At 51.5% G+C, this 26,985-nt stretch overlaps 12 protein-coding genes across 12 annotated transcripts; 6 read left to right on the forward strand and 6 right to left on the reverse strand.

Annotated features, from left to right (window-relative positions):
* Window positions 1–399: 399 nt before the first annotated feature.
* Aspvir_006362 (uncharacterized protein) lies at window positions 400–1,012 on the reverse strand (the record flags this gene model as incomplete). The annotated part of the gene is made up of 3 exons (XM_043269564.1): window positions 400–480; window positions 553–741; window positions 857–1,012. The coding sequence occupies 3 exons, from the start codon at window positions 1,010–1,012 to the stop codon at window positions 400–402; spliced, it is 426 nt and encodes a 141-aa protein (XP_043125499.1).
* Window positions 1,013–1,165: 153 nt separating this feature from the next.
* Aspvir_006363 (Zn(II)2Cys6 transcription factor domain-containing protein) lies at window positions 1,166–2,486 on the reverse strand (the record flags this gene model as incomplete). Its single annotated transcript, XM_043269565.1, has 2 exons — window positions 1,166–2,308; window positions 2,370–2,486. The coding sequence occupies 2 exons, from the start codon at window positions 2,484–2,486 to the stop codon at window positions 1,166–1,168; spliced, it is 1,260 nt and encodes a 419-aa protein (XP_043125500.1).
* Window positions 2,487–4,094: 1,608 nt separating this feature from the next.
* Window positions 4,095–8,845, reverse strand: Aspvir_006364 (GTP-Rho binding exocyst subunit SEC3; the record flags this gene model as incomplete). The annotated part of the gene is made up of 4 exons (XM_043269566.1): window positions 4,095–5,013; window positions 5,071–6,188; window positions 6,241–8,441; window positions 8,647–8,845. 4 exons carry the CDS (start codon window positions 8,843–8,845, stop codon window positions 4,095–4,097), a joined length of 4,437 nt encoding a protein of 1,478 aa, XP_043125501.1.
* A 744-nt stretch (window positions 8,846–9,589) lies between these two features.
* On the forward strand, window positions 9,590–10,951 carry Aspvir_006365 (nucleolar and coiled-body phosphoprotein 1 family protein; the record flags this gene model as incomplete). Its single annotated transcript, XM_043269567.1, has 2 exons — window positions 9,590–9,646; window positions 9,716–10,951. The coding sequence occupies 2 exons, from the start codon at window positions 9,590–9,592 to the stop codon at window positions 10,949–10,951; spliced, it is 1,293 nt and encodes a 430-aa protein (XP_043125502.1).
* Window positions 10,952–11,325: 374 nt separating this feature from the next.
* On the reverse strand, window positions 11,326–13,198 carry Aspvir_006366 (F-box/WD repeat-containing protein; the record flags this gene model as incomplete). The annotated part of the gene is made up of 2 exons (XM_043269568.1): window positions 11,326–12,055; window positions 12,114–13,198. 2 exons carry the CDS (start codon window positions 13,196–13,198, stop codon window positions 11,326–11,328), a joined length of 1,815 nt encoding a protein of 604 aa, XP_043125503.1.
* A 969-nt stretch (window positions 13,199–14,167) lies between these two features.
* Aspvir_006367 (cytochrome P450) lies at window positions 14,168–15,857 on the forward strand (the record flags this gene model as incomplete). The annotated part of the gene is made up of 3 exons (XM_043269569.1): window positions 14,168–14,499; window positions 14,556–15,667; window positions 15,718–15,857. The coding sequence occupies 3 exons, from the start codon at window positions 14,168–14,170 to the stop codon at window positions 15,855–15,857; spliced, it is 1,584 nt and encodes a 527-aa protein (XP_043125504.1).
* Window positions 15,858–16,543: 686 nt separating this feature from the next.
* Window positions 16,544–17,054, reverse strand: Aspvir_006368 (mitochondrial 37S ribosomal protein mS37; the record flags this gene model as incomplete). Its single annotated transcript, XM_043269570.1, has 3 exons — window positions 16,544–16,642; window positions 16,725–16,804; window positions 16,928–17,054. The coding sequence occupies 3 exons, from the start codon at window positions 17,052–17,054 to the stop codon at window positions 16,544–16,546; spliced, it is 306 nt and encodes a 101-aa protein (XP_043125505.1).
* A 478-nt stretch (window positions 17,055–17,532) lies between these two features.
* On the forward strand, window positions 17,533–18,943 carry Aspvir_006369 (DnaJ family domain-containing protein; the record flags this gene model as incomplete). Its single annotated transcript, XM_043269571.1, has 2 exons — window positions 17,533–17,712; window positions 17,768–18,943. The coding sequence occupies 2 exons, from the start codon at window positions 17,533–17,535 to the stop codon at window positions 18,941–18,943; spliced, it is 1,356 nt and encodes a 451-aa protein (XP_043125506.1).
* A 244-nt stretch (window positions 18,944–19,187) lies between these two features.
* Aspvir_006370 (uncharacterized protein) lies at window positions 19,188–19,955 on the reverse strand (the record flags this gene model as incomplete). Its single annotated transcript, XM_043269572.1, has 1 exon — window positions 19,188–19,955. One exon carries the CDS (start codon window positions 19,953–19,955, stop codon window positions 19,188–19,190), a length of 768 nt encoding a protein of 255 aa, XP_043125507.1.
* Window positions 19,956–20,818: 863 nt separating this feature from the next.
* On the forward strand, window positions 20,819–22,093 carry Aspvir_006371 (uncharacterized protein; the record flags this gene model as incomplete). The annotated part of the gene is made up of 1 exon (XM_043269573.1): window positions 20,819–22,093. The coding sequence occupies one exon, from the start codon at window positions 20,819–20,821 to the stop codon at window positions 22,091–22,093; it is 1,275 nt and encodes a 424-aa protein (XP_043125508.1).
* Window positions 22,094–22,910: 817 nt separating this feature from the next.
* Window positions 22,911–24,317, forward strand: Aspvir_006372 (putative proline utilization protein PrnX-like; the record flags this gene model as incomplete). The annotated part of the gene is made up of 1 exon (XM_043269574.1): window positions 22,911–24,317. The coding sequence occupies one exon, from the start codon at window positions 22,911–22,913 to the stop codon at window positions 24,315–24,317; it is 1,407 nt and encodes a 468-aa protein (XP_043125509.1).
* Window positions 24,318–24,786: 469 nt separating this feature from the next.
* On the forward strand, window positions 24,787–26,408 carry Aspvir_006373 (uncharacterized protein; the record flags this gene model as incomplete). The annotated part of the gene is made up of 2 exons (XM_043269575.1): window positions 24,787–26,237; window positions 26,291–26,408. 2 exons carry the CDS (start codon window positions 24,787–24,789, stop codon window positions 26,406–26,408), a joined length of 1,569 nt encoding a protein of 522 aa, XP_043125510.1.
* Between the last annotated feature and the right edge of the window lie 577 nt (window positions 26,409–26,985).

Here is a 26,985-nt window from a genome sequence, read left to right on the forward strand (position 1 = left end):
GAGCAGACTCTGCTGAGCAGGATGGTAGCGTAATATTGTATTGGGGCTTCGTCCATTCTAATCTCTAACTAGAGACACAGAACAGTACCATGGTCCATGACAGTTCTACACCTTGAGCCTCTCCAACATCACCCTCAATGAGAAATTCTCTTCACCAAACTTTGCTTCTAAGCTTCCCACTTCCTTTTGGAAATCGCCATGCAGCTTCCTGAGAACACCGAGCGTGTACTCTAGGCCTTTTGTCTTCTTCATAATTGCTAGCACCTCTCGCTTGGCCTCATTGCTGAGCTTCCTCTCAAGCCTCCTCTTCATGAGGAATGTGCGCAACCGCATCGCCTCCCCCGCAAACTTGGGGTCCGACTCCACCGCCCGCAAGCAGTGGATGAGTGTGAATGAGAGTTATCCTTCATTGAGGTCTTCGGCAAACCCTTTCTGCTTAGCGTAGTCCACCGACGCGAGGTTCTGGTAGTCGTCGCGGATCTGGAAGAAGCGCCCGATGAGGCAGCTTAGGCTGGTTCAGAGCATCGTCCGACACCGACATCTTGTCCTGACAGGACTTTCGGCGACCGTCAACCGTGTCAGAATGCGAAATAGACCGCCCGCCTTCAGATCGACCATTTTCAGATACTCTGAGACGGACGGGCATAGCATGTTATGCGTCCAGTAGAGGTCGTAGTTCTGCCCCACATACAGCTGTTGGATCTCTTCGATGAAGATGCCAAGGCATGCCGGGTTGTTGAGCTAGGCAGCCAGACCTGTCGCTTCGGTATATTGGTAGGCTACATAAGAGATGCACTATGTAGTATCTTGATGATGCTCTTGATCGGTTTGACCGACTTTGAGGCTTTGAGCTCACCTTGAGCCATGTGTTGAGGGAGTCTATGGTCCGGGTTTCCTTGACCACGCGGACATACTTGGCGGTCTGGACGCGAATGCGCTTCTTGCAGATCTCTGGCTTCTTCTTCGCTACAGTCGTGCTCGCTCGTGACAACCGAGACGGCGTTTTGAACATGGCGTCTCCGCGTTCCGTCTCGAAGGAGAATGGGCCATTGGTGAGAGAGGCACTGAGCAGGCATGATCAGCCTCCTCGCCTCATCTTCTTCTTCCTCTGGCACGGTAATGCGCAGCCAAACTACCTAGTTCTGTCAGCATGAAAGCTCCCAGTCTATAGAATAAGTATGTCCTTCTCCAGCTCGCCGAGCCGTATCTCCGCCTGCGCGAGGCTCGCGCTCAGCGTCTCCCCCAGAACCTCACCCCCCGTGCTCTTCACATCCGCCAAGAGCTCCATCATAGCCCGTAACTGGAGGAAGACGAGCACGCGGACCAGGTGCTCCCATTCCAGCGGCGAGCTAATCTCATAGTCGCCCAGGAGGAGTTTCCGCCAGTCGGTGGACGTGGCCGCGACTGCCCCGGCGTGCGTGCATGCCGCAAGGTCAAGATCATCATCGCCGTCGCCATTGCCATCGACATGGGGGTTGGCTAGCACCGAAGACGGGGATGGTAGGTGTAGCTGTACCTGTGCGTCTTTCACCCGGTACAGAGCTACAATACGTCCACACGCTGCAACGATCTTCTCGAGCATGAAAACCAGCAGCACGAGGGTCTCCCGCCTAGCCATGCACCCGCTGCACTTGAGCTGCGAGCGGCAGCGCGTGATAACTTCCTTCTGGTACGCAGTGATGGAGTCCAGCTCGACACGGTGGCCGGTGGTGCAGCTGGCTTCCAAATCCTCGACCGCGAAGGCGACGGCGGCAAGGCATTGGCATGGCCCGGAGGGGAACGCGGTGGATGGAGTCTTCGCGATGCAGATGTCGAGGTCTTGGTGGGCGGCTCCGGGGAGGCAGTGCTGGATCTCGTCATCTGAGGTGAGGGGCGGGGAGAGGAGAGTTGCTGACATTGACATCCTGGGCTCCGGTTCTGGCTCAGGCTCAGGCTTGGGGTCCGTCTTGGTGCTGGTGAAGATGGTGGAGAATAGGGTTAAGCTGATGTCCTCGCCGTGTCGATCGCTCGGTTCATGGTCAAAGTCGGCGAGGAAGGATAAGTCGAAGGTGTCGCCCAGCAGTGATTGTTGTCCTCGTTCGCTATCGTTATTTTCTGCTATACCTGGCGCTGCAGCAGGAGATGGCTTGTCCTCGTCCTTGTCTGTGCCTGTGCCTTTAGAGCTCGCCGACACTGACGATGGCGGCTGCTCACGCGGCGAATGCCTTACTCTGTGTTTTCCACGCTGCCTGCCGGGACTGAACGTGCACGTCTTCCCCAGGCGCGTGCACCGGGTGCAGCCCTCGTTATTGGGGTTCCTACATTTGACCTACATATTGTAAGGTAGCCAGCTATCAGTACAATCACCAGAGTATGACACGATTTCATACCTTTCTGGCCCGGCACCGATCGCAGGCTGGGTTCTTTTCTGGATTCGAGGAGCCATGCGGCCACTCGATGAACTCGGCCTCTTTGCTGTGAGGGTTCCAATGCAGAGTCCCGAACATGATGCAGTGGATGTCAAGGGAGGGTAAGTTGCTACTCCGGAGGGCGGGGAGGGGGTGCCTGTATATTTGATTCTGATATTTTGTTTGCTTTTGGCTGAATTCATTCGACATCATTAATCAGACTCAGGTCCATCGACCTACCTCGTCTGCCAGTATGAAGCCATTGAGTGGGAATCTAGGGCATAGACCAATTGGAACCCCCCACACCGCAGCATATCATCTGCTACTATATTCCATATCCATATCCATATCATGATAATGGATTGTCAACTGTCTTTGCATCAGCTGTCGGTCAGTTGTTTGTCATGGTAGGAAGTGTGCTGACGAACTCGTAGGTTTATCATTTCAAATCGAACCAATAGTCAGGGAGTTCAGCCCAGGCACGTCTATATCTAGTAGAGGTACTACGACGATGAGCCTAGATGCATTAGCTTAATGAGGATATCTACTACGCTGGTACAAGACAATTCATAGATACCTAAATACTCGATAGCTAATCTACGAAAGTAGACTGAGCTCTTAAACACATACCTCTGGCAGTGACAGTGGCAATGGCAATGGCAAGACAGGGATATCCGTATCTCCGAAACAAAACTGCAGACTGCAACTGCATTTCTGGTGCAATTCCCAACCATCCACCGAGTCCTGTCCACAGTATTTAGGATGCGGCTTACAGCTTACCGTGTATCCCATCCATTCCATCCCTCTCCTCTTGGCCTTGGGTCAGGTATGCGGTCAGCACGAGCACGAACACAAGCACAAGCACGAGTAGGCCTTCAAAATTCGACAGACAGACAGACTGAAATACAGACTGCTTCTGCTAGTTCGCATGCATCAATCACACCGCGCACGGAGTATCCGTACTCCGTACCTCGACAACCTGCTCTATCTTTCTGTAAGCCTGTAAATGTATGCAGACGCAGAAGGAGTCCAGTTCCCAATATGACAAGACAGCAGAGGAGGCCATTGTCAATTGGGCAGTGAAATTGCAAATCAACTGTGGCTTTGGGTGTGCGGCTGGGCTGCCTGAGAAAAAGCATAAAGCCTGTTGTCCTGACTCTACGCCTACGCCTTTTACGGCGTTGAATGTTGATAATGGCTATTGTCATTCAGGCGGCGTTACACTTACACTATAAGATAGGCTGGTGTGACTGCCAGTCAATCCTGCTCTGGTCCTATCCAGGAGTATTGAGTTTGGTCTGATGTTGTAGTGTGATTAGATCATGTAGAATAATCACATTGATGGCTGGCTGTGGTTCTCTTTAAGTCTATTGTTTAGTGCCGACTCGTAATCAGTCGGTATACAAGTCCAAACTAGATATCATACTGTTCTTTTCTCTTAGCTTCGGTGGCGGATCCTGGGAAGAAAAGTACAAAGCCCTTCACTCGCATATATCGACTGATTGCACAGTCGAAGTGACAGTAGTACAAATACAGAAGTCTGTCATATTAGGCTAGCTTGAAGACCATCCATCGAACGCTGTATCCAAATACGCCGTAGTTCTATAGTCGTCAATGTCAATGCTTCATAAATACTCCTGCAGCCTTGAATAACACAAACAAGGAAGCGGCTGAGAAGCAATACAACAGAAAGACAAGAAAAAAATACTACCGGTTGAACATGGCAATGGCATCCTCCTTCCGCCATTCCAGCTCAAGCTGCCCCTCGTAGACTGCATCCAACACGTGTCGCGTCCGATCATACGCTTCCTCATACCGCCGTTCGCACGCTCGAAGCACTTTCAAGACCAGGCTGCGGCTGAGCCCCGGGTCGTCGGCATCTCCAAAGTGCTTGTCCACTCGTTTCTTCAACAATTCAATTCCGCGCCGAATCTCTTTGCCATCATACATCGCCAACACCTTCTTGGCAACAGACCGGGAGTGGCTGGACCGACTCGCGATGTCCGCTGGGTTACCGCCCGCGGCCATCAGCCCTTCAGCGGAATCAATAAACTCGAGCAGCTTACCCAGTGGTCGATGGATCACCAGGTCCAGGTAGAGCTTCAGGTGTTCATCGTAATCTTGGCGCGCTCGATCGCGCCACCGCTCCAGGACAGGGAGGCCGCGCACATCCACCTCTTCAATGTAGTGGTTCATATTCTCAATGAGAAGGATATGGTAGTTCAGCACTTCCTTGTCTTCGGGGTCACCCGCACTAGCACCCACTCCGGTCGGTGCCTCCTTGGCAATAAATTTCAGAGACTCCCACATAGCTCGGTTGATCCGATCATATGCCTCATTGACACTGACCCGAATGTCAAAGAACTCCTGGTTCGGCTGAGAGAGCATATTCTCAACCGCCGCAGAGAAGTTGGGGAAGACGCGCATGAACGAGATGACCCCTTTCCGCTTGTTGACCTTGACCTTGGTGTCCTCGATTCCCCGGATTTGTTCGTCAACGAAGCGATTAAACAGGCCATTCAGACGGGAATGCAGCTTCTGCAGGCAGCGAATAATGAACTCCTGGTTGGTGTCATCAAAGTCCGACATGGCCTTTTCCAGAGCAGACAGAATCCCAATTCCTTGCCTATGTACGTGTTAGCTTGCATACCGTGGTAATTCTTATAGAATCCATGTGGCTTACAGAGGATCCGGTTGGATGGCCCAGTCCACAAGGTTTTGCATGTCCGTCGACCAGAACGAGTAGAGCTCGTCCATGATCTGCTCGACTTTTCTAGCCATCCCCCGGTCGGGATCATGCGGCTGCCTGGCGCTGAAATCAGGAAGTGGTCGCTCATCGGGGTTGCCAGAGGCGACGAAGTCGGAAAACTCAATGTTGCTCAAGGAGCTCAAGTGGAAGAAATGAACAATAAAGTTCTGCTCTTCAGAGATCATCTTCAGCGTTTCCTGAAGTGAGCCGGCAAAGACTTCGCAGGGCTCCAGTCTCCCATGCTGTTTTTCACCCGGGGTAAGCCGCAGACCCGCTGCGGCCCTGATCGTTTTGCCCCGTCGCACCGTCAACTTACGTGCTGCCATTGTAATGCCCTCGCTGTCCTTTTCTTTCTCCTGGTGGGTGAAGAGGAGCTCCTGTTCTTCCCCACTAGGTTTTCTGCCGGCTCTCTTCCACGCCAGGTTGTTGTCCCGGAATTCGTTCTGATAAGGCAGTTTGGCCTGTTGTTCGTATAGATTGATCAGTCCATGCCACTCGGACCCGCTAACCTCTCGGGCAAAAAGCATCAAAGCGTTGTACATCCATAACTCTTGACGGAAATACGCTCGAGCTTCGCTATCCGGCTTGAGAGGATCCTTGGGGCCATTCGCTGCAGCATCGACCCTCTTCTGCTCGGCCACCTTATAGGCAATAGCCATGAACTGACGGAGTCGTTGCAGGAACATTCGAGACTGTGCTCGGTATTCCTCCTTTTTCTCTTTGATGGCGCGCATCTGTCCTATTTCCGTGTCGGCATACACTCCCACGCTCCCTTGCTCCCCAGCAGCATCAGTCAACCGTTTTTTGTTCTGCCATATATCGGGATCAATCATCAGCATGGCTTTATATAGCGTCGATAGAGCCGCCTCGGTCTCTCTCAAACCATCTGGATTGCTGAGCGACGACTCTTTGAGTGGCTGCAAGTCAGCGACAGAGATAGAAAGCGTCTTCAAAAGATTTTGAAGCTCATTATGAAGCAGTTTCTGGTTGGCAGTCTGCACCTGCAAACCTTGAGATTGCGTCTCGATATACGACACATCTTCGTGCAATGTCTGTACAATATGATTAGCAGGAAAAGAAACAAGAGTCACGGCGAAGACTTACGTTGAGTTCATGGGAGTACAGAGTTAGTAGGCCGTCCAGCTCTTCGCACTCTTCAATAGTCTTGTCAATTAACCTTGCCAGTTGGTCTACCTTGCCTTCCTGTTGTTCGAGGTTACCGAGCCAGCTTGTGGCCTCGACGCGCCCGATCTCACGACGAATGTCTGCCTCGAGATCCTCAATCTTCTTGTCATCGCTCAAACGTCCATTCCAGCCAAGATCAGTCAAAATATCATCAAAGTCTGCACCCCGTCCTTCCAGGATATTCGAATCAATCCCCAGCGCCTGACAATACTTTATAGTGTTGTCTTCGCGACGCCTACGACGGCCATTCGGCGACGGAGAGACAGACCTTGCTCTTTCATCTGCGACGGTCTTGACTTCATCCCTGGCGGTATCTCTAGCTTCATCCTGAGTTTCAACAGCGATCCTTGTAGTTTCAGCCGCTGGAGGTTGTGTAACCTCGACCGTGGGAGGCTCCAATGCGGTATGAGCCACGGGAGAGGGCGCTTCTTTGATCGGAGACGGAAGGGTAGGGGGCGTCTCTTTCTCGGACGTGCCAGACGCAGCTCCAGGGGTGGGCTCAGTTGCAACCCGAAGCGAGGGTGCGGGAACGACGCCGGTGATCCCGTCCGGCTCATCTGACATACTTTGCTGTTTCTTCGCTGCGGCCAGTAGTCTCTCACCAGCACCACCAGGTCGGGGTTTGAACGCGCCGTAGGCAGTGGCGGCTTTGCGTAACGCACCCGCAATGTCTCTGCTTGGTTTCTTCTTGATCATCGGGCCCAGTCCCGGGCGGTGTGCATCTGACTCTTCTTCAACAGACTTGGAAGATTCCGGAGAGCCGACCGGGGGTGGACTTGGTAATCTCTCCCGTGGTGGTTCGCTCGCCTCAGCTGCGGGTAGAGGAGTCACGGATGGTGCTGTTTCCAGAGGTGCAGCGGCCACAGATGGTGTAGATACATTGTTGCTTCTCGACGAAGCTGGTCTCAGTGCAGGTGGTATGTCGGGAGAGTGCATCTTGACGGGACCAGCTGGTTTATCAATGGCCTGAGATTCTATCTGCGCCTCTGGAATTGACAGTGTTTCCCTGCTCTCGCCCAAAGACTTATTTGCTTCCATGCTGCTTGCCGGGGTCTGCATAACATCGGGGTTCTCGGCAGACACAGACACAGCTGTGCTAGGACGAGCGTCCTTATCGCGTCCAATCTCGTGCATACTCGAGCTTAAGTTCTCGGTCCGAGGCGCAGGTCTGGGTTCTAGGCCAGCTTTCCCGTTCTGTGGTAAGGGTGATGGTCGAGGGTCTGGGCTAAGATCTGCTTGGCTGCTCGGTGTATGTGACACTGGCTTAGCAGCAGCCAGACTATCAGGAACCTCTTTGGTTCTTGGTTCCGGTGGCGGTAGTACGGGTGCCTTGGGCAGACGTTCATTTGACCGCGGAGGAGGTTCATCTCGTGGGTCAGGGGGAACTGCTCCCGGCGGTTGGGGAGTCTGGCCCAACGGCGAAGGAGCAGCCACTCTTCCCGACTGGCTTGTGGACGGCCTTTGCATCTGATCTCGACTTCTTTGCGCTCGTAGAGCGTGCTCTTCAGAGGGCTGTCGTCTGAACTCACGGGAAATATCTCGCGGGCCATCTCGGCTGGGAGCGCGACCGGTGTATGGCGACTGAGGCCGGCTGCCCTGCGAAGAGGGGGAGCGAGTGGCAGGTCCTTGCCCGGTGCCTCGAGAGCCCGGAGGAGCAGGAGAAGCGCTTCCAACGAGCAATTGCCTCTCGCGATCATCAAACCCAATGAGGTTCGGTACTCTTCCGCCGGTGTATTTCCGATAGATCTTCACGAGACTGCCGATGAAAAAATCCTTTTCCTTGGAGCTCCTAGCATGCCAATAGTATGGTTTCCCCACAGTTACTATAAAGCCCACAGCGGCAGCCCATTGCTTATGTTGTTGCTCCAGTGGCGTTGACGGGACAAAGCCGGTGTATGACTGAATCGAGGACAAATCGTCGAGCATCCATGTCTTCCCGATAGAGAATGTGCCATCGTTGTTCTCTCGAGCTTTATGCATGCGCACTCTTCCTGATCTCCTAACAGCGACGATAATAACTCGGGGCTTTTTATTCTCAGGTGGTGAATTGGGAGGGGCAGGGGTCGACGGATGCGCCGCGTCTTCTATAATGCGAACATGGGTTATGTACGATTCAACCACTGTTGCCGTAGAGGTGGTCAGTCTGAATGTCCAGAATGCTGTTTGTAGGAGCGATTCCCATGTCTCGGCGCAAGGTTATCGCTTTAGAGTTACAGGAAAGCAGCAGGCTTGTAATGGCCCCCGAATTCCCTTCTCAATCGCCGTACTCTGCCCCAACAGGCAAATTGGAGCGGAACGTAAAGGACCAAAGAAATGTATACGTACAAGAGCCGTCGCTGTCCTTCTTCGAGAAACAGCTTTGAATGATTCGTCTCTTTTCGTCTTCGAACTTCTCCGCCCGTGACATTGTTGCCTCGCCGGGCCCAGTGAAACCGCCATTGCGACCGTCGCCCATCCGGCGTGGCTCTCGATGCGGAGGGACGTCGCTGGGCGCAGGCACCCGAGACCGATCACGACTGCTCATGGCTGGTTCTTTGCGCCTTCAGAACTTCGATCACTCGTGGGGTATGATTTGAGGATTAGACGAACATGGTCGGAGAATCAGGGGAGGGCAACTCGGAAACGACGCGCCCTATGGAAGGAAAAAAAAGCACAAACTAGGAGGCCGAGAGGCTTGAGATGCGATACAGACCATTGAAGACAACCGAGGGACTTGGTCGCAAGCGCAAGCTAGCTTGATGAGAGTCTTGTCGAGTACACAGGCACGGAGGAGCAAAGCAGCGAATTAGCTCATCAGCCACTGGGGTTTGGTCACTTGCGGACACTAGTCAGTTAAAGTGGGCGGAGAGCTGTTGCTCAAGTACGGAGTATGTTGGGTGGGTAATGACTGTCTGGCGGTTTCCATTGAACCAAGAGGTCGAGATCAATCTGTTATTGCTTCGAATGTTGATTCTTGCTCAGAGAATAAACCACTGTTCTCAATCCCATTGTGTCATGGTCTCCTGCTGGACCTACAGAGGTACCGTGTTGTGATTTGGTAATCCATCCTCACTATACATCATGTCACGGGGAACCACGTGAGTTGGCATCGGGGCTAGACCAGAAAAGGATAGCCAATGACCACACTACCTTTGCTGACCGCCTTGGTTGCCGTTTTTCTGCCCAATTTTTTAAACCTTTTTTTTTCTGCGAGTGAAGACCAAAATCACTGGTTGGAGTTCTTTGTTATCTCTTGCTCGAGGCGAAGCAATTCGAGGCTTTGGTCAAAATGGCGGCACAGAAAGTGAAGAAGGCGTCCTCGAAGGCGCCCGTGGAGAAGTCGAAGGTAATCAATCATTGTTACTCGCAAGCATGTATAATGACCCGGTGCACTGACGAGATTCTGATTCAATAGGCCAAAACTGCCGCTCCTCCACCAGAGTTAATTGCGTCGATTGCCGCTTTTTTGTCTCAGTCTGGCTTTAAAAATACGAGCGAGGCTCTTGCCAAGGAGCAGTCGAAAAAGTCAATTGCCAAGGCCGACTCGAAGGATGTCCCTTCACTGCTGGACATCTTCCAGACCTGGCAGGACAGAAAGAGCGAGAGCAGCTCCGACAGCGATAGCAGCTCGAGCAGCAGTGAGGATGAGTCTAGTGACTCTGATGTTGAGATGAATGATGCGCCGAAAACGCAAAAGAAGCAATCTAGAGAATCCTCTCCTTCCTCGTCTTCCTCTTCCTCTTCCAGCTCCGACAGCGATGCCGATGACGAAGAGGATGACGATGCTGTCCCCGCGTCTGCTCCAGCGCCGAAGACCACCGGCACCAAGCGCAAGGCCGAATCGAGCTCATCTGAATCGTCTTCGGAATCGGAATCCGAAGACGAGGCACCGAAGAGCAAGAAGGCCAAGCTCTCGCCTGAGTCAGACACATCCTCATCTTCATCTTCCGAGTCGTCTGATTCGGAGAACGAGGAATCTGACTCCTCCGACAGTGAGAGCAGCTCTTCTTCCTCTGGTTCCGACTCCGACTCCGACTCCGGCTCTGAGTCCTCCGACAGTGAGAGCGGTTCTTCATCTGATTCCAGCTCAGACTCCGACTCCTCGTCTGAATCCGAGGAGGAACCCGCCAAGAAGGCTGCTAAGAAGGTCCTGAAGACTGCCGCCAAGACGCCCTTGCCTGAGTCAAGCTCGAGCTCGTCCAGCGACTCCGATTCATCCTCCGACGAGTCTTCCTCCGATGAGGATCAGAATAGCGGCAGCCGCAGCTCCTCGTCCTCGCCAAACTCCTCTAGCAGCAGCAAAACTGTCCAACCCTCCGATTCCGATGCGAAGGAGCCCGTGAACAATACTACAAAGCAGGTTGAAGAGACCAGCTCTTCCAGCGCCAGCCCCGCTCCCGGAGATGACCCAGCCAAAAAGAAGAAGCACACTGGAGCTCGTCCCACACCTCTCGCTGTTCTTAGTGAAGTGCCACATGACCACCCCTCAAACCAGTACATCCCATACGCCTACGCCGAAAAGGCTTGGAAGGATCTGTCCATAACTCGTGGCAAGGGCTTCACAAAAGAGAAGAACAAAAAGAAGCGTGGCTCCTACCGCGGCGGCCCCATTGACATCTCCGGAGGCAAGTCCTTCAAGTTTGAGGACTAAGGCATCTTGTGTCCCGTCAAAAGCCGCTCCATTTCCAACAGAGCAATAGAACTGTAGACTTGCGCGTTATTCTCAATGTGCATTCGTGCCTTTTTTGTTTCTTTTCCAAAAGTTCTGTTCTAGATGAGACTAGATCGAGAAGTAGCCTTGGGGATTCTGCCATACTTTTCATATTTCTTTAACAAGCAGGGCGCTAATGGAGCTGGAGAAAAAATCTTATTGTATTTCTCTATTCTTTCTAGATTTTAGTGGCAATGTGCATTGCTTTTGAGATTCTTCTTTTTTGAAGTAATCCTCTCCCATCCTACACATAAAACCCTCCGCTCGTTCTTGCAACCGAATGTAGATTGCCGATTGAGACGGGGTCACGACACTCACGTAACCCGATCCGACCGTCTCCAGGCACCCGGTGGTCCTAACCGCTGCCATCTTCTGTCCCAACCGGTATTTTTCTCATGTTCAATATCATCGTGTCCAATCCGCGCAAAGGGCTGCTGAGTCCTCAACTTGGACGCACTGGTTGAATCCCGACGTTCGTAGCCCGAAAGCTCTATGATCCGATCCGCTTGAGTCGTAGGACGAGTCAAATCTGCGCTCAAGCCGAAATAATCCCGATACCATGCTTGGGAGGGGCCCGTCAAATCATCCGACGAGGCGAAGTCGAGCCGCATCACCCCGTCAACGATGCCGATGTAAATGGTTGACGAGGAGGGCGACGGGGAGGACATGGTGTAGATTGGTCCGCGATATTGACGATCTACCCGCGAGCGTGCTGCTTTCGAGTTCCATCGGACGGAGGGGGAGAGTGTAAGGAAGATTGAGAAATCTTTGCGCGGATAGGTGACAGTGTCTTGGAACCCGTTGAGGTAAGGAGCAGAGCCGTTCGAGGGGCGACGAAGGTTGTTTGGAGGAGAAGGAATTTGTGCATCCTTGTGACTGTAGATGCTTTGCATGCGGAGGTCGTAGATCTTGACCACTGCGTCTCCGCCTGCACCAGCTAAGAAACGATCCTGGCCGAATGGATGTATGCAATAAATAGGATTCGTATCGATTGTGTCTCGGTAGGTATACTCAAAAGGCTGGTGCGAGCGTAGGTCGTGAAGTCTAGTTATGAAAGTTAGCCAACATGCAGTCAACCGAGGAACCTAAGGGCAAGAAGTACCTGATGCAGCGGTCACCCCAGGCAGCAAGAAACACTTGGCCGGAGGATTCTCTGGTGAACTGAGCAGTGAGAGGCGCGATTGCGCTCACATTGGCCTTTCGACGTAGGCCGATACTTTCCCCGATATCCAGGGAGGTCACGCTAATCTCGCGGTTTACCGATAGTCGTTCCTTCGAAATCGTGGCAATAGTCAAGGAATTCTCCTGGCGCCCCGTTCCATAGGCAATACACTCAGGCGATAGGAACTTTGAATACCTGTTACGTGCTGTGCCGTCTGGAGTGATCTTGCAATGCGCAAACGACTCAACTTCGGCTTCACCCGTTGTGGTCCGATAGAAGACAATGGATCCATTGTTCAAATGCGCCGCCAGAATAGGCTCTGCACCTCCACTCAACTCTGTGCGCTCAAGCCCATGACCATTGGTCAAGAAGCGTTGGTAGTATTTGTGAGACGCCGTGTCTGGTGAAATCGCAACACGACGTAGGTCGCCGTTCAGACGACCAAATATTATGTGCTCGTCGCCTGCCTTTCTGCTATGATGCTCCTGTTTGAGGAGATGTACGCCACAAATGTCATGGTAGCTGCTGATCTTCGTCTCCACATCGTTAAAAATGAACCACTTCTCTCCGGCGCGATACGAGGGCTGCCGAATCCGTAAAACTAACTCATCCGCAGCGCCCCAGACGAGCACCTCCTTCCTTTCCGACCAGGAACCACCCGGCCAAGATTCATATGAATCAATCGAGGGACGGTACCCGTGCGTAGGGTTGTCCTGCCGGGTGCCCCGATGGGATCCGACCTTCACCGCATCGCGTGGGGGCAGGACGAAGCGACAAAGCAGTCCGAGTCTGTCCAATGCTCGAGCGCGCGCCGTGAGCGCCTGAGTTGCATCCTTCCAAAAGGGAGGCGTCTCAATGAAGGGGAAACGATTCTTGAAATGTGCATGGAATACCCGCCAGTCTTCAGCAGCGATGACCTTGTGCAGGCGTTGGCAGGTCTGAGCGAGGGCGGCCAATGAGCTGGCAGACGGAAGATATGTTGCTATCACGTATATTATGTCCGACGGTAAATCAGACAGCAGCATTTCGAAGTCGATTTCACCACAGACTTTCTATCAAATCAAGCAGTGTACGTAGCGGACGTAAGGAATGAGGTTGATTCTTCAAAGATCTTTAGCATGTATTGCTTTGGAGAGGATTCCAAGGTGTTTGAGATATCAGCAGAAAAACATACCTATAGTGTGTCTTCAAGAGAAAGGACTATATACTGTTATAAAATGTTCATCATTATGTTTCCATAGCGATCCAGGGCATTTTCTGTGGATTTGCATGGGGCTGTCAAGGCCCATCAGTCACCGCGGCGATCGCTTATGTTGAGGAGTCATGGCTTGACTCATGCAGCAACACTTATTATTTAGTAGAAACTCAGATAAACCATAGGAGAATATGAACATCAGTTGTCTTAATGAACGGCAAAGTGTTTGTAGCTCTTCACATTCAGAACCAAGCCTGACGTAAGGGCCTGAGAAAATCAGTAGTTAAATATAGTTATTGTGTGCCTCCTTATGTCATCATCGGTGCCTTTGTCCGCTAGTAATTCCTTATCGCCTTATCAGCCTGCCTTATCTCTGTGTGCTCATGCGGGGTGTTGGAGACTTGGAGTACTCCAACCCGATGTTCGTATCGCTATTCGCCTTTGAATCCACTCATTTAGTATCTATTACTAAAAGTCCAAGATATTCTTCATTGAGTAATATTGCCGCTGTACCGCTCGAATCTCTCTTCGCCGTTTAGGAACTCTGATTTTGTGGCAGCAGAGTTCCTCATGCGGGGTTGCGCATATGGACTCCTCATAAGGTAGGTCCACCCTGTTATAGTAAGCCCTGCCGTCCGATTAGTTCTACAGACTGAACTCAACTAATAGACATATCTAGGCGATAATTGTCTGCTGATAAGTTGGTGATGGACTTCCTTACTGCCACTCTGGTTGATGCGGCATCTTGAGAACCCCAGGTAACCTGAGCTGGCTTGGTATTTTGACCAAATCCGCGAAGATGGCGGTCTCTATATACACATCGCTATCCATTGTGGTTTTGCTACTCTTTGTAGCATACAAAACGATTGTATATCCAGTCTTTCTATCGCCGCTCTCAAAGATACCGAATGCACATTGGACATCCCCGATCTCACCTGCTTGGATACTCTGGAAGCGTTTTAGAAGCCAGAACAATCGAACTATTCAAGCGGCCCATGAAAGACTTGGGCCCATTGTGCGATTGGGTCCCTCCGAAATCTCGATAAATTGCGTGGAGGGGGGTATCAAGGCTGTGTACACTGGAGGCTTCGAGAAGCATGAGTGGTATCCTCGGGTCTTCGGATCGTTTGGGTAAGAGGCCCCAGAAAGTAGCAAGGTGAAACTTCTGACTGAAGCACGACACGCAGAACTGTCAGCATGTTCACCATGACTGGAAGCAAAGATCACTCAGTTCGCAAGAGGATGCTGTCCAACATCTACAGCAAGTCGTTTCTACAGTCGTCACCTCATATGCGTCTCATCTCGAGGACTATAGTATATGATCGTCTTCTCCCAATTCTATACGAAGCAGCCACGTCAATCTCACCTGTTGATGTTCATGACCTCAACCAGGGACTGACAATGGATTTCGTATCAGCATATCTATACGGCATCACAAATGGCACCAATTTCCTTCAGGACGCGCCGGATAGACAAAGGATGCTCCATTTATACCAGAGCAGGAAGCCCTTTGAGTTCTATTACCAGGAAGTCCCTAACATTCTTTCTTGGACAAAGTCTTTGGGTATCCGCTTGATACCGAGATATTGCGACCAGGCCAACGAAATCCTTGACTCTTGGGGGCTGGGACTATGCGATAAAGCAGAGGAATCGCTGAAATCGACCAGAATCGAAGATGAGCCGGCCGTGTATAAACACCTCAAGCAGATGATATCGAAGCACCTTCCTGCAAACAAAAATGACGTGGAATACGCGCGGATCCTCGAGCAGCAGCGGCTTGATATTGCCTGCGAGATGTACGACCACCTGACGGCGGGTCATGAAACCAGCGCCGTCGCTCTTACGTATCTCCTTTGGGAACTCTCAAAGCGCCCTGGTTTACAGGACGCCCTTCGGGAAGAACTTTCCACCCTTGAACCAAGGATTATCTTCCCTCGACCGTCCGATTCCGCGGAGTTGCCTCCGGCAAAGTCAATTGACTCCTTGCCGCTGCTTGAAGCAATAGTCACGGAGACACTGCGCCTTCATGCTCCAATCCCAGGAATCCAACCTCGGGTCACGCCGTATCCGTCGTGTACTCTGGTGGGATACAACAACATCCCCCCCAATACTAGGGTCAACGCGCAAGCTTATTCCCTCCACCGCAATCCAGAGGTGTTCCCAAACCCTGAAACTTGGGAACCTAAACGGTGGCTGAAAGACGTCAATACTCCTTCTGAATTGGAGGAGAGAAGGCGATGGTTCTGGGCTTTCGGAAGTGGGGGAAGAATGTGTGTAGGCAGTAACTTGGCCTTGCAAGGTAAGGGAGCATTTTCGGCTCAAAAAAGTGTCTAGCTGACATGACTGCAGAAATGAAGTTAGTGGTAGCTGCTGTTTATACTAATTTCAAAACTTCGATCGTCAATGACGATAACATGGAGGCGATCGATGCATACACGGTGAAGCCAACAGGAGAGAAGCTGATCCTCAGATTTGAATTAGTTGAGTAGTTGATAGCGTCAAGTCGAATCTGCGAGACAAGAATGAATTTAGCCATGCTATTCTACATCCAACCTTTTAATCACATTTGCGTACCAAACATCAAATTGAAACAATAGGGCTTCATACATAGCAGCATGCCTTATAAAATCCCCCGCATGATGATCCACTATGGTCCATGTGGCATTATTCCAGTTTTCAGCTTCGAACTTCTGAAGATGGATGGCGGAGCCAGCCGAAATTTATCTGGCGTTGTTTACAAGTTTCGTTGCTTCCTGAAGAGGAACTGCTTTCATGCCTGTTATGCAGCCACCTTAGGCTGTGTTGTAGAAGGTCAGTCGAAGTCGAAGCATGGGAGGCATATGGCAGTATGAGCTGTGGATCATGGGGCGCTGCTGACAACAAGATATATGAATTGACAGATTATTGTACAGATAACATATACAAACTCCCACATCCCCTGATATAAAAGCACAGCTTTAAGTTGTCATTGCCGTAAATCGAACCCAAACTCCAGTGATAGATGTGTTTTGATTTTGCCCGTCAAGCACGACTCAGCCCATAACCCGGGGCTCTCCAGAGCTCTATAATTCTGTCAAGCCACCGCCAACGAAATCGAGCCTGGGGCCAGAGGTTGTGTAACTGGTGCGATATTTGCGACAGGGAAGTGCATAATCGAATGCGTGGGAAGAGTGGTTTATCCAAGGCGACCCTCCTTCTTCTGAGGCCCGACGACCTTGGGATACATTCTCATAAGATGGTAGTTGATGGTGTTCTTCTTGTTGCCCTTGGGTTTCTGCACGAGGAGACTCGTCGTTAGCACTGAACATCGAACACGATGGAAGACGAAGTAGAGATAGAAACTGGGGTTAACGTACCGGCCCATCCATGCATTGTCTCAATTGTTGCTCCAAAGCTGCGCAGCCCTCCACAGAGCCTCCAGATGATGCCCAGCAACCTATCATGCGACAGTTAGATCTTGATTCGAGGTGCAGAGTTCAATTCGCGGACGATTGCCAAGGGAGCACCATGAAGCTGCATAGAGACCACGACAGTTGCAGTAAGTAGATGAGGGACATACTCAGCATAGATGACATGATCGTCACGCAGGGATTCTGCTCATGTTGATTCGGACGCCGAACCCGCAGATGAGGGATGGTCTGCAGGCGGACGGGGTTGAGGCGAGTCGAGACGCCTTTGGGAGGCATTTTAACAGTCGAATGGAGACAATATTCACTCAGACTGTTGCCCTCGACGATATGAAAAGTAAGAGCTGCAGCGTAATTTGAACCCTCAGCCAAGAACCCTTCAACCTTGCGGCGTCAAGAAATTGCGGGAAACTTTCGGAGGTGCCAAGACTTTCGGTGGCCGGTGGAATGGCGAATGGCTGACATAAACACTGTCAGAGGCATATGAAGACGATAAGCCCGAAGAGCTTCTGCATTCAGAAGTTCTCAAGCTCTCTTCTCTAATTCTGTTGAAAAGCTCGTTGTGGTTTTTAAATTCTTTATAGATATGAGCACAAGACATACAACTATGATCAAAACCACTACGTCATTATACCGACCCACGAGACAGATTCACAGACCTTTCTCTATAGCGAGCCGGAGGCAAAATGCCGGCTCTCAGACGAACGCAAGCAGTAATGCTTCATATTCACAGGGTAGCCCTGAAGAAGAAAGCGCCATGCAAAGAAGGTTATCCGAGATGACCGAAGAAGCTATGCTAGAAGGAGGTCGGTCAGCGCGAAGGAATATAGAACAGGCGGGGTTTTCGGAAGATCTCAAGAAGCGGCTACAGGAACGAATAGCGGCAACTGCGTTCAAAAACGAGTATCCCGCAGCTCATTCAATCGTCAACATGCCGGTAAGTTGATACAAAGCGGCAGTTCATACTACAGGCTTTGGCTGACCAATTGAAGGAAAGTGCAGGTCAGGGTACTCGAGACATCGCCGGAGCTGCTCCCTGGACAGGAACGGAAAGCCTCCACGACGCCACCCTGCGCATGTTAGATAGTTCAAAGAAGCCGATGCGGGTCCCTTACAAGATTCCTCAGCCTGCTCCGGTTGATATGCGCATTAGCCCCAAACCCTCAAAATCCCCGGGTCTCCGAATCGCCGATGCGAAAGAGCGCAGCGCCACCTATACCTTGAGTCAAAGCCCCGGGATATCGGGAGACGAGTCTGAAGCCATCCGAAGGGAGATGAGCGAAAAATTCACCGCTGGTGCGCGGCCGATGCCGATGACCCTACAAGGACTGTCATCTCTTGCAAACGAACGGATAGAGGACGCAATTGCGCGTGGACAGTTCAACAATATCAAGCGAGGCAAAGGCGTAAACGTCCAGCCCGATCACAATGCTAATAGCGCGTTCATCGACACCACCGAATATTTCATGAACAAGATCATACAGAAGCAGGAGATTGTACCACCATGGATCGAGAAGCAGCAGGAGCTAGCGAGGGAGCTTGATAGGTTCCGACAACGTTTGAGGGTTGAATGGAGACGACATGCAGCAAGGTTGATCGCTAGCGAGGGAGGGTCTTTAGAAGCTCAGATGAGACGTGCTCAGGCTTACGCGGCAGCTGAAGCTCGACTGGCGGAGAGAGCCAAGATTGAGCAAGCGTTCCGGGATACGGAAGGTACTGCGTCCTCTACAGCAGCGGATGAAACGACAAAGACTGAACCGACCTCAAACTCCGATGAGAATCAGCTACCGCACTTTTCGCCCCTACGTGATCCACAGTACCTCTCAACCGAGCGTTCGTATCACGAGCTTCAAATCAAACACCTTAATTCCTTGACTCGGTCGTACAACCTTCAAGCGCCACCCGTCGCCCAAAAGCCGTATCTCAATCTGGAGCGGGAGCTAAATAATTGCTATGCAGATGTCGCGCCAAGTTTGGCCGAGGAGATCAAACGCCGAGCTACGGAAAAAGCCAGCACTCGTGTGCCGACAGCAAAGTCAAGCAGCAATAAGGTGCTTAGTACCTTCAGTACAGCTCAGACTTCCCGTGTCTACGACGAGGACGCGTCCAAAGGCTACGGATTCAAGGATCTATGGCGTGACCTGTTCTCAAAAAAGAACGAAAGGTAAGCCAGGTGTACATATTGTCTGGGATATGTTATGTACGATATGAGTGAAATGCGCCTTGGACTGGATCCATCGTGTTACCTCTATCAATTCTGGCCAGATTGATGAGACATTCATGCTCAGTAATGTGTCCTTAAGAATACTGCCAAGGGTGAATGTGCTGCGCACACGTCTAGGAAACGCAGAAGAACAGGTGCTTGATCTCAATAGTGATAACAAGTCATGTCACATGAGGGAATGTTGAACCTCAAGGTCGCCGCTGTCTTTCGAGCCACGACACCAGAATTGCAGGAAGCTGTTTCTCTATGACCCCGTTCGACACGTTCTGGGATTCTTCCACCGTTGCACGACGGGCGTCCCGCAAGTCAAGCCAGAGTAGGGTTACTGCCTTTACAGAGTAGAAAAGGCCAACACAACCCACAGCTATCCAGAGAACCTCCAATATCTGAAACTTGGCGCTCTTAGGTGCAAAGACAAAACGAATGAGAGTCCAAACGTGGAATTGCAAGATGGCGATGACCAAAGAGACTGCGAGCGCCATTGTTGCAATGCCAGCGCGTGTGGCGAATCGTCTCTTTTGCTCTCTGCGTCTTGCGACGTCTGCTTGCCAACCGTAGGAAGCTGTATGCCTTCGGACGAAGATTGGCAGACATATTGCCACCATATAGAGGGATGATAGAACAGACACAGCGACAATCAAGCTGACCCGAGAAAGATGGAAAGGCGGGCCGCTGTCTGGCGCGGCTCTTTTCGACATTTGTTGATGCTCATCGTCACCTGGCGACAATGACTCGATGGCTGATAACGCTCTTCTTTTCAGAGGAATTATGAAGTTATGCCATGGAATCTTAGGCCAACCTCCAATTGGCCATGCAGCCTGTGCCAGGTCGGAGTCTCCGAATGGGAGACGGGAGATGAGCTCCACATCGCCAACCCAAATCTCATTAATTCCATTCCCTTTTTCGTAGTAGTGATCCGATTTGACACCGTGGATCGCGGAGACTTTGTTTCCCATAATGGCAGGGGGCGAACGAGAGTGCGAGTCTTAAGATATAAAGAAGCCAGTGACCAACTAACGCTCAAGAGGTCCTGTTGCCAACGAACGATCCGACTGATTCCATTTCAAAGAGGAGGCAAGTATATGTCTGGACCCAAGGAGATAGGTCGCCATGAAGCACAATAACTAGGCAATCCATCGCTGTTTCCTAATTGAGTAATTCATACAGTATCCAGCAATTGTGGCCTCAGGCAAGAACGGAAGCTTTGACCATGAATTACTAGCCTGATATGGGTTAGCGGCTGTGACTCGGATGGCCGAACCTAACCAATCAACTTTCATAGTTCTCTGGAGACAATTGTGGACATTGGATTTGATGCCTAAGGCAAATATCTAGATACAGGTAGGTTGTTCGAAATCCTCGATACCAGGCTCTACAATAATCCGGCTATCTTTTGAAACATCGACTCTTCTATTCCGTCTTTTTGGTAAAAATGGACTGACCGCCTGTAATTGGCATGGTCACGTTGCTCGATCATCACTAGGAAGTGTCTTGATGGCCAACGATAGGATGTGATGGCGTGCCGTGTGTGCATGCCGGCGCGTATTTGCACCAACCGCCGTCGTTGGTTGCGTCGTCTCAAAAGTGTCACAGTCTTCTTCAAACCTTCTACCAGTAAACCCTGCAGGTTCCGCAGCCTCTTCCTTCAGTCTTCACATTATCACATCCAATAAGTCGATAATATATCCACTATCCCCCCTCTCATTCAAGGATGTGTGCCATTTTGTCTGTTTCCGTAAGGGATTTGCGGGCTCATTTGCAATCACTCGATATGTATACTGATCATACTTAACTGCTTGTTTTCTGGCGGATACGAAAGATGATGCCCTTGTTGATGTTGCTCCTTTTCACTCTTTGTCATATTGTTACTGCTGGCTCAGTATCCTTTGGAGATCTGACCTTGAACCTCGACCTGGATCGTCGAGGTATTGCTTTGTCCGCGGAACCTCCCGTGGATCAGTCCCTACTGGCAATTCAGATAGGTGGCATTGTTGGAGCATACGTGATCTTCGTCGCCATACTTTTGACTCTGTTGCTCTTTGTGGGACGACGACTGCGAAGAGCGGTACAAGCATCGAACTACACTCTACAGGTAGAGATGATGAAACCTGCCAAACAAGCCGTTAGCATGGATCCCAGTCCTATCACTCCAATCTCGGCTCGTCTTCCAAGTCCAACTGGACAAAACGGCTTCAGCAGGTCCTTGGGCAGCTTGGCTAACGGTCCAAGACCCCACGTCTCCGGCAATGGCAGCGCTGCTACGATTGATGAATCCGTGGTTGCCATCGATCGGCGCAGGGCTCAAGAGGAAATGGAAATGCTCTATGCGGCAGTCATGGAGCACGACGCACAGCGGGCGGCCGGGATAGATACCTCGAAGCAAGAATGGGAAGTTCAATCGCCAGACAGTGTGCACACCAATCCGTTCACAGATCGCTCCTCGCGGACATCAGAAAGGCCCTCGATCTCACAGATGAAGCCCCCCATGAGCCCAAAAAGCTCGAGGCTATCGAAGATATCATCCCTGTCCTTGTTCAATTCAAACCCGCGTCCGCAGTCAAATGCGGGCAAGCTTCGTTCTCCTCGGTTGCCTCTACGCAATTTGTCCATATCCTCACCCGTGGGCTCTCCCGATTTAACCGCGCCGACCTCTTATGGCGAGGACCAAATGCCATTAACTCCTCGCCTCTACACCCCGGCTCCTCCGCCAGCACCCCCAATAACAATCAGTCAGGCGTCTAGTCAAGTGTCTCTAGGGAAACCTCCTGGACGAGCTCCTGCCCCAGCTCCACTGAGCCTATCTACAGCGAGCCACGGCTCGTCTTCCCTCCCATTCCGTGACGCATTTCCCTTGCAGAGTGCTCCTCTGACCAAGACGACGGTCATAGAACGTCCTTTAAAACCACTAAACGGTCCTCGGACGGGATTGCCGACACCTTATAGTCCATATATGCCCTTCACCCCTGTTACTCCCCTCACACCCAGCCGTATCGTGACCAAGCGACAGCGGAAACGAGAGACTAAGGAGAACGGCTTGCGGGTGTTGAACGAGGATGATATAGTCAAGGACGACGGGGATATGTGGGGATACTGATCAGATTGTCTGGTTCAAGTCTTCTTTGGTGTTTTTGGCAATATTTTGTGGCAGTTCCATATTCCATAGCGGACTGTCATGGGGATTAGATAGGTATGCCTCACCGAGATGGGATCTGGTGTTTTTGCTTTGGTTATCTGCGCTTTATCACATGGGAGGTAATCTGCTAAATGGAAGATGTTTTGTATTTGCATATTTGCCCCATATGAATCGATATGAGGGGTAGTCAGCATCTGAGTGAGGATGGGGATTTCACATGTAGTTGATGTAGGAGTAGTGTACATGCGTATGCAGGTATTTTAAAAAGGCAGATGACAAATACTAGTCCCAATATGTTGATGCTCATCATCGAACTTATGCGATAATTATGTATGAGAGGAAAGATAATGGAGTCGTCAATCATCATGACACACTTACAGTAAACACAGGCATCTAGCCCCGCCCTATCTCCAAAGTCCGAGCTGAGCCAAGGCTTGACTTCCGTCATCTGTTCTGGATAACGCGAGAATCTCCGACCGGTTGCGGGCTTACAGACTTTGGATCCCACCCAAATGCGGGTCACAGGATGATAAGGTAGTAACTGTCTTGCGTATCCTTTGCGCGATTATTTATTATGTGGGCGTACCAGACTACTTTGGTAGTCTATTTATTTATCGAAGCACGTCGAAAACGTGGATGACTGTTGCTTTGCCTTAGTCAGGCTGACGCTCAGTTCGTATCACTTATCATCTCTTCGTCCTCAATCGCGCTCTTGGTCTTCTTCAGGTGTTACTAGAATTTTCTCCTAGTCAGTCTGCTTGATCAACATCTCCTCCATATGCCGCTGACCATCCTCTCCCAAGCGCAGCTTCGCTCGCTGCTGCTGTCTCTGAACCGCGATGAGGTGTCCTCGCTACAACAAAGCCTTGCCCAGGCCCTACTAGACTACTCGACCGGAAGCCAGGAACAGGGTTGTGCCGCTACTTACCAACCTCTCAGAACCGCTATCACCCGGCAGAATGGCTGCACGACACTGTTCATGCCCGCCAGTACCGGCCGGACGCTCGGCATGAAGATGATTTCTCTACAAGACGGAGGTGCTGCAGGGTGTGCTGTGGAAGGCGCTTTTGAAATTCCCGAGGGAACGAAGACTGCTTCAAGGTCGCGGTCGGCGGGCCCAAGGAGCTCCATGACGTCGCTGTCGTCTGAAATGAGTGATCTGTCTATATCATCACAGGAAGAAGGATCGACGAGTTCGTCTAGCAGCCGATCGCTGAAGTCTGGCACTGTGAATCGACAATCGGTTGGCTCCAGCATGATGTCCAAGACGCTAGGTGCATGGCCCGGAGCCGGTACTCGAGACACCTCGCCGCAGGGCACTGTGACATTGCTGGGCGCCGACAGCATGCCGTTCGGGCTGATCAATGCTCATGAACTCACGCCGTTCCGGACGGCCCTGGCCACGACGATGATTTTCAACAAGCGCAAGAGAGTTCGCACTGTGGTGGTTTTCGGGGCGGGTAAACAGGCTTACTGGCACATTCGGTTGGCTCTCACGCTGCGTGCGGCGGATATCAAGCGGGTCGTTATCGTCAATCGATCATTTGAACGGGCAGCCAGGCTTCTCAAGGATATCTACTCTCCTGAGAACTCAAGCTGGCGCGGTGATGTGAAATTCTCCGCTGTCAGTACTGATTTCGGCGAGTACGACCGTATCATCCACGATGCTATCCATAAATCGGACGCGATCTTTTGCTGTACTCCATCTATCGAGCCGCTTTTCCCCGCTGAGCTTCTCACCTCCCGCGAAGGTCGCCGAAAGGGTCGATTCATCAGCGCCATTGGGTCGTACAAATCTCACATGACGGAGCTGCATCCAGACATTCTGCGCGAAGAGGTGAACGCGCACCATTCCGGTCGGCATTTCCACAAACACGTTAAACGTAGTGGCGTCGTGGTAGTCGACAGTCTCGAGGCTGCTCTGAAGGAGGCCGGAGAATTGATCCAGGCGGGCATCAAGCCGAACCAGGTTGTTGAGCTGGGAGAGCTCCTGATGGTACGGGACGCATCGCGAAAGGACAACAACAAGGACGGTGAAGACACCAAGAGCCTGCGCGAGTGGGTTGAACGAGGCAATGTCATCTACAAGAGCGTAGGCCTGGGCTTGATGGACCTGGTGACCGGAGGCGATCTCGTCCAGATGGCTCGGACGAGAAATGTGGGAACCAACGTGGAGGACTTTTAGACTATGATTCTGAAGTGTCGAATCTTTGCTGTATTTTACCGGACCAGTTTCGCTTTCTATACCCTTCAATCGATTTGACTATGGCTGCAAGCATCTGCGGACCCCCGCCACGTAGTAAAGATCGTAATCCCCTTTCGAGATCAATAGTAGCACAACCAACGCAATATTCAATGCACACAGTAAGACCAAATAAACTCAATGACTCAGACGACATAAATTTCTTGTGTACCTCTCTAAGCCGTTGGAGATGTCCCGGGCGATAAGATCGATAACGGGCGGGGCCCTTCGTCATCGATGAACGGCAAGAAAGGAAAATCATCCCACTTGCACTGTGGGATTCCCGTCGGCTCATGTATCCGCCCTTGTCTCCATATTCTATTTAATATTTCTCCTCATGTTTGCCTGATCCTCTGAGCCCTGCGTCTTTTCGTCTTTCCCTCCTCCTAACAATAGACCGTCCGCCCTCACCATGCGTAACACTATCTGCCGTTTGCCCAACGGCCAAAGCTACACGGTGACCCCTGTGTTTGGCGGTGTCAACTTCAAATCCAATGACATGCACTTGAAAGACTCCATAGTTCCTCCCGGGTGGACAATTGTTCTCTATACCAACCAAAACACAGATCAGGCCACACAGGATCCCGTGCCCCCGGAAGAAGAGCGCGGTCGCTCTCGGTATGCACAGGGAGACGCAGAGGAGAAGCAACGCACCGCTCGCTTCACAACACCAACATTGTCCGATGACTGTTTTTACATTTCGTTTATCGTCAATCCGCCCAGTACCGACTTCAAACCTCCCACCTCTCCGACTCGTCGGATTGCGATGATGATCTGGGTGAGCCTGTACTGGTACTTCCACGAGCCCGAGCCAGACCTCCACTTGCAGACGGACGCTGCATCTCGTACATCGCTCACAGGCAAACCGAAGGGAGAATGGCGCATTCATCTCAAGAGAGAGGGGATCTTCAAGGGACGCAACCTGCTGCAGAAGCTGGAGCGCATGGGACTCATTGCATCGGAGGAATCTTCCGTTGGGCTTGAGCCGAGCGAGATGCGAGAGTCCGGGCCCTGGTCACGGATGTTCGTGAGCCGACGCAGTTTCTGGCAGATTGACCCCCGTCTTTTCGTCTTCACCCTGGTCCCTGCAAACCCACTGCATTCTGCCCCGGCATCGCCTTCTCTCTCTCCCAGATTTGCGTCACCGTCGCGAGAGAGCCCGATGTCAGCTGAGTATCCGGCTTCCCCTGCGAGGAAGGACTTCCCACTACACATGCCCAATGAGGGCCCGTTTGCTTCTAGCAGTCACCTTCCGACATACTTTCCTCCGCCACCAACTCAGTACACGTTCACAAACGGGCTACGGCACCCCGTCAGACCTAAGCCGCCCCATCAGGGCGAAGTGTTCTACATCCGGTTCATTCCCAGCGTGGGGCAGTACCTGTCATTCCGCGTACCGATTCTATCCTCGTCTGCGATGCGACATCGAGGTCATGGTCATAGTCACTCGACGAGCAGCATTGAGCAACTGCCTCAGAACACGCCGTCCGACCTAGACCTCTTGCACAAGTGGATGAATGACCCGCGCGTGAATGCAGCCTGGGGAGAGGGCGGTCCGATCTCAAAACAGGAGGAATTCCTTCGCAATAATCTTACCAGCCGTCACAGCTTTCCCGTCATTGGATGCTGGGACGGCAAGCCGTTTGGGTACTTTGAAATCTACTGGGTCAAGGAGGATCGCTTGGGACCACTTATCGGAGGGGCGGACAATTACGACCGGGGAATTCACTTACTGGTGGGAGAGCAGGAATACCGTGGGTCACACCGGGTCGCCATCTGGCTCAGTGCTTTGGTCCATTACTGCTGGCTTGCGGATCCGCGGACGCAGACAGTCATGCTGGAGCCACGGGTGGATAATGAGAAGTAAGCTTCAATCCCATTTCTTGGACTGCAAGAGCTTTGCTGACATGCAACAGGATCATTCAATACCTTCAAAACGCGGGATTCTACAAAGAAGGAGAGGTTACTTTCCCCCACAAGCAGTCAGCTTTGATGAAGATCAAACGCGACGCTTGGGAGAGCCCAGTTCTATAGACAGCCCGGATCTGTCCTTTGATTCCATTCATCACTTTCATATCTTGGTCTTTGTATATACCCCGGCATCTTACAGCATATTTAGCATGGCGTGGGCCTGTTTGCTTTCAGTTTGCATCATACATACGCCTTTGCTTCATGCATGGAGGGACTGCCACAGTAGTGAATGGTAGGATTATCTACATTCGCTTCAGGCTGAAGAATTCGGAAGATCCCGCAGCATATAAACCCCCCTCACCTCTTCCAATCTAAATCTTTTCCTATGGCTTATTCACTGTATAGATAACAAGAAGGCCCATTCCGGACTATTCACATGTGAGATAAACATGGCTTGCTTCTCACCTTCATAATTCTATGACTGATCCTTCATTGTTTCTTCGTCCACTGCCACCAAAATCTTCATAATAGGATGATCTATTTGGCACAATTGGGTAGCATCTAACACAAGGCCATCCCTTCAGCAGTGCTTCCTTTTCTTCGCAGCCCTGATTAGCGACCGCGAAGCAGCCTTCGGACCCGGAAGATTCGGGTTGTCTCTGGTATGTCGATAGTTCAAAGGCTCTCATGCTCGCATTGC

Source organism: Aspergillus viridinutans, assembly GCF_018404265.1.
Source record: "Aspergillus viridinutans IFM 47045 DNA, scaffold_4, whole genome shotgun sequence".
In the NCBI taxonomy this organism is placed as follows: domain Eukaryota; kingdom Fungi; phylum Ascomycota; class Eurotiomycetes; order Eurotiales; family Aspergillaceae; genus Aspergillus; species Aspergillus viridinutans.